The sequence below is a fragment of the Canis lupus genome, chromosome 6, assembly GCF_011100685.1.
Source record: "Canis lupus familiaris isolate Mischka breed German Shepherd chromosome 6, alternate assembly UU_Cfam_GSD_1.0, whole genome shotgun sequence".
Classification (NCBI taxonomy): Eukaryota; Metazoa; Chordata; class Mammalia; order Carnivora; family Canidae; genus Canis; species Canis lupus.
In genome coordinates, this window is record NC_049227.1 from 23,831,400 (window position 1) to 23,841,530 (window position 10,131).

At 45.0% G+C, this 10,131-nt stretch overlaps 1 protein-coding gene and 1 long non-coding RNA gene across 3 annotated transcripts in view; one reads left to right on the plus strand and one right to left on the minus strand.

Moving 5' to 3' along the window:
* LOC111096282 overlaps window positions 1-3,706 on the plus strand; it is a 70,042-nt gene extending 66,336 nt beyond the window's left edge. For both annotated transcript variants that reach the window (XR_005360833.1, XR_005360832.1), the window contains exon 8: window positions 3,553-3,706. This is a non-coding gene — a long non-coding RNA (uncharacterized LOC111096282). The remainder of the gene's footprint in view (window positions 1-3,552) is intronic.
* Window positions 1-8,737, minus strand: part of MOSMO (modulator of smoothened) — a 62,763-nt gene extending 54,026 nt beyond the window's left edge. Inside the window, exon 1 of the mRNA XM_038540089.1 lies at window positions 8,613-8,737. Coding sequence (XP_038396017.1) covers window positions 8,613-8,718 — 106 coding nt within the window. The 5' untranslated portion in view covers window positions 8,719-8,737. The remainder of the gene's footprint in view (window positions 1-8,612) is intronic.
* Between the last annotated feature and the right edge of the window lie 1,394 nt (window positions 8,738-10,131).

Here is a 10,131-nt window from a genome sequence, read left to right on the forward strand (position 1 = left end):
GATCATGACCTGAACTGGAGGCAGACGCTTAACTGACTGAGCCACCCAGGTGTCCCATTCTTAAGTCTCTTTTTGGAACAAGGCAAGCTGTAAGGAAGTAAGACTGATGGGATGTCTGGGTGGCTCAGAGGTTGGGCATCTGCCTTCGGCTCAGGGCGTGATCCCGGGGTCCTGGGATAGAGTCCTGCATCAGGCTCCCTGCATGGAGCCTGCTTCTCCCTCTGCCTATGTTTCTGCCTCTCTCTCTCTCTCTCTCTCTCTCTCTCTGTCTCTCTGTCTCTCATGAATAAATAAATATTTTTTTTAAAGGCAGACAGGAATAAAAATGGGAATATTAAAAAAAATGTCTGGACTTCTTATACAATAATTATGACTAACATTGGAGCATTTTGCTAGGTACTAGACCATGTGCTAATTCCTCATATGCCATGGTTTATTTCCTCACAACCACATTGTCCCCATTTTATAGCTGAGAAATCAAATTACATGCCCCAAGTCATAAAACTTACAAAAAGGGAATCCAAGAATCAGATCTAGATATGGCTGACTCTCAATCCTGGGGGACTATTTTAATTTCCCTCTGTTGTAACTCCAATACAAACCCAGTATTTATCAGAAAAGAGGTTAAACAACAACACTGCTGTAGGTCATACCCTGCTGAACAGCGGAGGGCTGATGTAGACAACACAGTATTCCAGCTTTCAAAGCTTTGGCTCTAACAGCCAAGTGACAGAATTTAAGAAGTTCTGGTCAGTCTAATAAATGGAATGGCATCATCACTCTGTCATTACTTTTTCAGAATTTCCTGCCTTTTAGTGATTTCCATTTATTCCTGGCTTGTGTCCATGTTCTTGGTCCCAAATTCCCCTTCTTCAAAACTTTTAGGCCTACTAGCTTATATCCTTCATCCTGAAGTGCCTACATCCCTGTTGATAGTGGTAAAAAGAGAGGACTTCTGGAATGAAGGCTGTAAAGGAAATAAACGCTTTGTTCAGGAAATCTCATCTCGAATTAGAAAATCTGGCCTACACTGTGAAATTTACAGCATCATAAATGATTTCAAGCTTCAGGTATGTCCTGTGAACACTGTAAAAAAGACTGGTCTTTGCATTTTTATTCAAGGTTCTCATTATTTGCTAAGTACTATATATACTGATAATGTCACTTTTTAAAAACCCAAATTAAAAAAATGAAGTATTATTTGAAAAGAAGCGTACTGGTCCAACTGTTCAACTGATGAATAAGTAATGGATAAATTAATTTGACAATAAAAAGAAATGAAATACTAATATTTACTATAATAATATGGATGAGCCTTGAAAACATTATGCTAAGTGAAAGAGGCCAATCACGAAAGACCATATATTTTATGATTCCATTTATATAAAATGTTCAGAATAGGTAAATTCTGAGACAGAAAGTAGACTGGTGGTTGCCTAAGAACAGGAAGTTGAGGGGTGATGGCTAAGGGAGGGAGTTTCTTTTGGGGGTACTGAAAATGTTCTAAAATTGATTGTGGTGACAGTGGCACAACTTTGTGAATATACTAAAAGCCACTGCACGCACACTTTAAATGGGTGAATTTTATGGTTATGGGAATTATATTTCAGTAAAGCTGTTTTTTAAAAAGCAATTTACTGGAAAAAGATTCAAAAGGCCATTGAAGAAATTTTGTTAATGCTTCTTAAAGAATACAATCTCAAGATTTTTTTTTTTAAAGATTTCATTTATTTGAAAGAGAGAGAGCATGCATGCTTAAACACGAGCAGGGGGAGGGGCAGAAGGAGAGTGAGAAACTGAGGACCCCCTCAGCAGGAAGCCCGAAGAGGTGTGGGGTTTGATCCTAGGACCCTGAAGATCATGACCATCATGACCTGACCAGAGCTGAAGGCAGATGTTTAACCAACTGAGCCACCCAGGCACCCCCAATCTCAGGACTTTTGCCCTCTTAGGCAGAACCAAATTCTGTCCTTCACTAAAAGTCATGTCCAAAGTGATAAAATGAAGTTCTGGATAGACTATTTTGTTTATTTTATTTTTATTTTTATTTTTTTAGACTGCTTTGTTTAAACTTGATGTTTCAGAGCTGCTTCGTGGTAAAGCACCTTTGTGATCACTGAAGTTTCCATTCAGGGGAAAGTGCTTCCTGTTTAATAATTTTCTAGTATTTAATTTAAAAAGTCTGCTTGGATGGCTTATAATTTTAATGTCTTTTTTTTTTTTTTTTTTTTTTTTTTTTTTTTTTTTTAATTTTAATGTCTTAAACCAAGGACCCAAACTTGCCAGTACCCACTTACAGATCTTAAACTCTTACATGACAAATGTCAAGCACCCTATCTGAGGTTTACCAGGATTTCCTGTGGACAGGGCAGTGGGCAGCAGAATGGGAAATGACACCCTATTCAAATCTTTCACTTCCCCAAGCTCCTGCCAGGTTTTATGCTTGAGCAGAAAGAAATCTCTTCCTCACAAAAGGTCAGCCATCTCCTAGGTTTCAAAGCCTTTCTCCCCCATGGCGGATAGGGGTAGGGATGGGCTGTAGAATAATGTTCTTAGCTTATCTGTGTCCCCTCACTTAATCTACAGATAAAAGCCGCATTCTCCAATATCCACTTTATCAGTAACAAAATAATATTTTGGATCCTAATTATTCTTTTTTCCCTCAGTTCAGAATATAAGCAGGAAAGAGTGTGTTAATTACTGTGATTCCTTAAACATTTTATTTTATTTTATTTTATTTTAAATTTATTTATTTATGATAGTCACACACACAGAGAGAGAGAGAGAGAGAGGCAGAGACATATGCAGAGGGAGAAGCAGGACCCATGCACCAGGAGCCCAACGTGGGATTTGATCCCGGGTCTCCAGGATCGCGCCCTGGGCCAAAGGCAGGCGCTAAACCGCTGCGCCACCCAAGGATCCCTCCTTAAACATTTTAACATCCAATCTAAACAATTTAAAAAAGAAGAAGAATGAAAATATTTCAGGAATAACTACACTAACTACAACAGACTACAGAGTGAATGTGATAACCAACTGTACAGAGGGAAATTCGGATTAGACATAAAAGAGGAGTTTCTTTATGTACTGGAAGAGACTTTTGGAAAACATTTGGAAATCTTCATCAAGAATACTAAGCAAAAAAAAAAAAAAAAAAAGGAATACTAAGCAAAGCTATCCCAGATGATTTAGGATAGTATAACCCGGGCAGCCCCGGTGGCGCAGTGGTAGCGCCGCCTGCAGCCTAGGGCATGATCAAGTCCCACGTCAGGCTCTCTGCGTGGAGCCTGCTTCTCTCTCTGCCTGTGTCTCTGTCTGGCCCCCCCACCGCATCTCTATGAATAAATAAATAAAATCTTAAAAAAAAAAAAAAAAGGATAGTATAACCCTAAACGGTCACTAAAATCCTTGCTGTAAAGGGATGATAACTCCATAAAGGGATCTCTAGATCATTTTCATTTATCAGAAGCAGCTTTGCTGAATCTTTGAGCTTGTTAGAATTAACTCAATACAACTAAACCTTTTTTTCTCCACAAAAATTTGTCTCTTTAGGGATAAGAAAACAGTGACAGTGAAGTTAAGGGATTTGTACAAACCAAAAGACATCACTTTAAGATTAAAAACAAATCTCCTTCTTTCCTTCTTCTGAAATCTGGCAAGAACTTCAGCCACTTAAGAATTTTTATCTCTGGTAAGTAAATAAAAAGATATGCATAAATAAGGTATTGGTAATACTTCAATGAAGAGTTTTCTTGAAGGGAGTCTGAAACACTGAAACTCAAATCTCATGAGCAAAGCACTGACATGTGGGAAAAGACGTGGAAAGGACTATTCCATATTGGCCAAAATCAAAAAGCCTAAGAAATCAAACCAAGTCATGGATATTATTAAGTTGCTTTCAAAAACTATAAAGCACTATATAAAATGAAAGATATTGCTACTGATGTTGAGTTCCAGTAACCAGAAGACATTTGACCCAGACACAGAATTATGCAATTATATTCACCTACCATTTAATATTTCTTATTAATAGGAACCACTAGGATCCTTACTAAGGAGCCCCTCCCCATGTACTTTCCTCATACATATAATATCTACCTCTGTTTCATTATATCTTCAATAGTTAGTGCATAACTTACAAGCCATCAGTACAATTTCAGGAAATGTTACCACATACAGATGAAAAAAAAAAAAAAAAGGAATGTATTTTCTCTGTTTGTGCACCAATACAATAAAAATGAACTAAAAATTCTGCCAGTATGAAGCGTAGTCCACAACCTTATGATAATATAGTTTATTAGTCAGGATTTTAGGAAGTTATCCTGTTCAGTTTTTTGTTTTTGGATATTTCATTTCCTTCTGTGGTAGTTCAAGTAGAAACTGAAGAGTAAAGAGACCAGAATATAGCAAGGAAAGGCTAAACGACGAAGAACAGTATAGGAGTGATCACAAAGTCCTATGCCAAGAGGGAAGATGAATTTGGCTTGTGTGAAGCCTGGTCATATTATTCTTCATATTTCCTTATTTCCAAGAACATCTTAAAAAGAAAATGTGTCAGTTCTCACAGTAACAAGTTCTGAGCTTTAATTTCAAAACCAGAATTCTAACATATTATAAACGAGACCGGCAATACAACAATATCTAACTTTTAATGAGCACTTAGTATGTGTCAGACTGTTCTAAGGGTTTTACATGGACTAACTCAACCATCATAACAATCCAGTGAGGTAGGTATTATTAATATCCTTGTTTTACAGAGGAAGCACTGTAAAGAGAGAAGCTAAGTAACTTGCTCCAAATCAAAGAGCTAATAAGTGATGAAGTTTGGATTTGAATCTTGAAACTTTCTATACTAGTTCACTGCTGTGGTTTTCAAATTACATCTGCAGAAGCTTTCAGCTCTAGGAATCAATTTTCAAAATATATTTTGTCCATTTAAAAAAAATGCAGTAAAAACACCACAATCAAAATATGTTGTATTTAATGCACAGAAGGGAACCAACACATTAACTTTTTGCTGCTAGGCTGTCACTTCTGTGCAGATCTTAGAATAAAGCTAGTTAGTCCTGTCACCTCTGCAATCTTATTTGAACTTCCTGTAAATGTCCCACTAAATTGGAAGATGTAATTCTGCCCAGAATTTCTTTAAAAACTCAAGACTAGATCTGTCTGCTCAGATAAAAGTGTACATTGAGCATACATTTACTATACCAGGCAAAGTTCAGGTAATGTCTTATCACAGCACAAGTCAACAAAGGAACTTCCCATTTAAGTTTTGGGGGGCTTACAGTCTGACATACTTAAGGTAAGAAACATAGTTAGGGGGATCCCTGGGTGGCTCAGAGGTTAAGCGCCTGCCTTTGGCCCAGGACGTGATCCTGGAGTCCCGGGATCGAGTCCCACGTCTGGCTCCCTGCATGGAGCCTACCTCTCTCTGCCTGTGTCTCTGCCTCTCTCTCTCTCTCTCTCTCGCTCTGTGTTTCTCACGAATAAATAGAATCTTAAAAAAAAAAAAAAAGAAACATAGTTAGATATGATTTTGAAAAATTTCCTACTGTTCCTACTATCTCCTGCAATTATTCCTCTTCCAAGTTACGGAATAGTTAATTGAAGGGTATCCTGAGATGGTTAAGGAAAAAAGGAAAACTGTTAGGAAAAAATCTACCTCCTCTACCCCATTTTAGTCACACATCCCCACTGTCACTTTGGACCAAAATCTCCTGCCCTTCCACGTTGATATATCAATCATTCCTAGTCAGGTCTTCAATTCTATTGGGTCTACTATTCCATTGACCATATACCATCTGCTATTCATTGACCAATACATCAGCTCTTTCCTTTATTCACTTTTACTTTTGATCTAGCTGAGAATCCATTAGCCATCATTACAGTGACATTTTGGCCAATACGTTAAACACCTTTGCTCCTCTGTCATTTTGCTGCATTTCATTGGCAAACCCCAAATGTGAATGAAGCCTTCTATTGGCTTTCACCATGCAGTGGTATCAAAGCAGTTGAGCACTACTAGAGGAGGTCGCCAAGATACATGGCTTATTACACTATATGTTCTAGACCACTGACTTCATTGAGGCTTCCATGCTGCTAGACAATCCTACTGGATCACTGGTTGGCCATTCTCTGCAACTATTTACTTATTTCAAACATTTTCTACTTTTTTCAGTCCTTGAACTTCTGTTCCTCCCATCTCTGCAGCAACTCACAGCTGAAGACTTAGTCTACCAATATGAAGGAGTTATTCCTGTCCTGCATGGTTGAAAATTCATGCATAATTTCTGACTCCTCTAAATCTTAACTACTAATAGCCTATTGACTGGAAGCCTTGCCAATAACACAAATAGCTGGTTAACACGTTTTGTAGGTTATATGTATTATACATTGTATTCTTAGAATAAAGCTAAAGAAAAGAAAGTGTTAAGATAATCATGAGAAAATACATTTACAATACTGCATTTATCAAAGAAAATCCATATAAGTGGACTAGTGCAGCTCAAACCCATGTTGTTCAAGGGCCAACTGTGTCTTTTTCCATGGACAGTTACTTTGGGATTCATGTAAAAGCACTTTGCAAAAAGCATCTTCTCTGCTAGAACAGTGAAACCTCTTTACCCCTAAGTATATAAAGCCTCAAAGAAAGTCTCATAAAAGAAGTCACTGCACATATAGTTTGAAAACAACTGTCCATGAAGTGGATGTCACACATATAACTGTATAAACTAACTAGTAGTAACATCGACACTGTCAACATTTTCAGAAACAGCCCAATTTCATCAAATTCCAAACCATCCCGACACTTTCTTATACACCTTACAATTTTTAAAAAACTAAGATATAACTGACATATGACATTGTGTTCATAAGGCATACAATGTGTTGATTTGATATATTTACATATTGCAAATTTACCACAGTAGCATTAGCAACAGCTCAATCACATCAAAATAATCCTATATGTTTTACAATTAAGAGCTCTGCTAAAACTGTAAAGGCAAGAAAAGGAGAATTTTTTAGTGTGTTATTTTAATAAGCCGTAAATCTGACAGCATGATTTCGTGTTACTAGATCTAGATGGAGGAGAGAAGGGAGAAAGGAGGGAGCAACAAATGTCCCAGCTACAGCTTTTTTAAAGAGCTAAATATATTGCAGGATAAATACAGAACCATAAGTAATACTTAAGAAGTAACTTTGACAGCACAGTGATACATTTTTATAACAAATTATTCACGGAGGGAGTCTGACATTCCCAGCCCCCAATACTCCCTTCACCTGCACTGAACAAGCGGTTAGAAAACAAGCTCATTCCTTCATTCTGATCAGCTCTCCTGACAGCTGTGACATTAATTAGAGGTTTGGTCTCACAGGTCTGAGTGCGTATGTGAGTATGTGTGTGACTGTGTGTGTGTGTGTGTGTGTGTGTGTGTGTGTGTGTGTGGGGGGGGGGGGGAGAGAGAGAGAGAGAGAGAGGCGGCCAAGATGAGAGAGAGAGAGAGGCGGCCAAGATGAGAGAGAGAGAGAGAGAGAGGCGGCCAAGATGAGGAAAACCCTGCAAGGGCATTCACCTGGGATACCCTTCAGAAGGATGCCTACTTCTTTCCTGAGGGCACCACCTCGTCTCTGCTGCCTACAGCTCCGCGGTGTGACAGCAGGCACTGCTACTGCTGCTGGGCTGCTTGCAACTCTAATGTGTTATTTAATTTCGTAACTACTATTAAGATCTCTAAAGCGTTTTGTGATGCGCTGGAATGAAAGATGCTCCATAAAACGAAGTTTATTATTAGTATTATTATAGCTCCCGGGCCTAAAATAAAGCAAAATTATAACCACACAGACTTCAAAGGGAAAAAATTCGGAAGCCACATGCGTCTTAAACACTGCCAAGCGGGGCAGGGGACGGGCGAGGGCGCGGGGAGGGAGACCCCCCACCGCCCAACCCCGCACCCAGCACACCAGCTCCCTCAGCACCATTAACCCTGTCTGGGCGGGACTCCTGGAACCCGGCCGCGGCTCCTCTGGGGTCCGGGGCCCGCACGTCACTCCCCGCGCGGCTTTCCCGTGGTTCTCGCTTTTGCCCCACAGGCTGCGTCCCTCGCGGCCCCGGCTCCCCGCCTAGTTTCTAATTCCTTCGCAGCCGCCTCAGTTTTCTTCCCGTCTCCCACCCGGACTTTCTCCCCCCGGTGCGCCGCCTCCCCTCGCCCCGCCGCCTCTATCCGGGACGAAGCTCGTTCCTCCGCGGTCCCTCAGGTCCGAGTGACTGTCTCCCCGCCACCCTGCTTGCTTCCCCGTCCGGGAGCCGCCAGCGCAGCCCGGGGCTCGCCGCCCCTCGGCCACTTTTCCTCAGCCTGGGGCTCGGCTCTCCTCAGCCCCAGGGTCGCGGTCGCGACCGCGCGCCCTGCCCTCCGCCCGCCCTCCCGCTCGGCCCCCCGGCGCCCCCCCCGCCCCGCCCCCGCCCCCGCTCGCCCCTCCGCCCCCTCCCTCCTCAGGCCGGCCCCCGCCTCGCACCCTCCAGCGCCGCTCCCCCCTCAGCCGGGTCTCCCCTCCGCTCCCGCAGCCCCTCAGCCAATCCCCCGCCCGGCGCCGCGCGCGCCGCCGCTCACCCGCGGACTCCCCGGTGTTGATCCAGTCCGGGTTGGCGATGCTGGCGATGGCGAAGATATCGGCGGCCAGAAAGAGGCATCCTGAGATGATGGTCAGTTTATCCATCTCCCCGCCCCGCTCCCCCCCCACCCCCCGAGCCCCGGGCAGGCCGCGGCCTCACGCCTCCCGCCCCATGGGCCGCCGCCGGGGCCCGGAGTCCCCGCGCCGCCGCCTCGCGCCCCCTCGGCCCCCGCGCGCCACTCGCGCCCTCCGCGCGCCCGGGACCAGCAGCCGCGGCGCGGCCCGCACAGCCGGAACCGCCGCCCGCCCCGGAACTGCTCGGCCCGCCCGCCCCTCACCCGGAAGCGAAGCCGCGGCGCTGGCGAGGCCGGGCCGGCCCCCGGCCGCCGTGACCCCGCTCGGCGCTCCCGGCCCCGCCGCCCCTCCCGGGCGCCCCGGGCCCGCCCGCGTTCCGCCGGCCTCTCTCTCCTCGGACTCCCGCCTCGCTGCGCCCGGGGCGAGCCGTCGGGACCCGCCGCCTCTTGGCTTTCTTGCCTATAAGAACCACACCGCCGTCGTCGTTAATGAGTGTTTCGTGACAGGATGCCCCTCGGTCTTTAGCCTTCCGGAAGGGAGCCGGCGGGCGTAGGTCGGGGAGCCTGCCCAGAAGCTCGCGGCCCCGAACGGCCCCCGGCGCCTCCTGGCGGCCTCGCCCGCTTCGGAGCCGTCGGCCCGGGGCTGCCCCCGTTTGGCATATGACTGTCGACACCTAGTGGGATGCCGGCCTGGACCTGCGAGACAAGGTTCCCACTCTCCGAAAGCTTCCGTCCCGGTGGGGAAGAGACCGACACGTTAACGTTTTATCTTTGAAGATCATTTCAGGGCAGCCCCGTGGCCCGGCGGTTAGCGCCACCTTCGGCCCGGGGCGTGATCCTGGGGTCCCGGGATCGAGTCCCGCGTTGGCACCGGGCTCCCTGCGTGGAGCCTGCTCCTCCCTCTGCCTGGGTCTCTAACCCTGTGTGTGTGTGTCTGTCATGAATAAATAAATAAAATCTTTTAAAAAAAAATCATTTCAGGGACGCCTGGGAGGCTCGGTGGCTGAGCTTCTTTCTGCCTTTGGCTCAGGTCCTGATCCTGGGGTCCTGGGTTCGAGTCCCTCCCTCTGCCTGTGTCTCTCACGAATCAATAAAATCTTGGCGGTGGGGGTGGGGAGATCGGTCCAGGTTTTGCTTTAAGAATTAAATGGGGAGGGGATTGGTCTGATGGCAGGGGAGGAGGAGGGCTGCGGTGATAGCTTAGGATGGGCAGGGAAGGCTCACTGAGGTCGCCAGGACCACGAAGACCTGACCTCTGAAGACCTGGGAAAAGCAAGTGCAAAGAGGATTAGGGGAAGGGACAATGAAGAGGTTGGCTTATTCAAGGAACTGTGGGGGTAAATAGCCTGTTTGGCCGGATTGTAGAAGGAAAAGACAGAGAGGTAGACAAGGCCAGCCTTGGCTTTGGGAGCCATACTTAAAAAGTCTGTATTGTGTTGTAAGT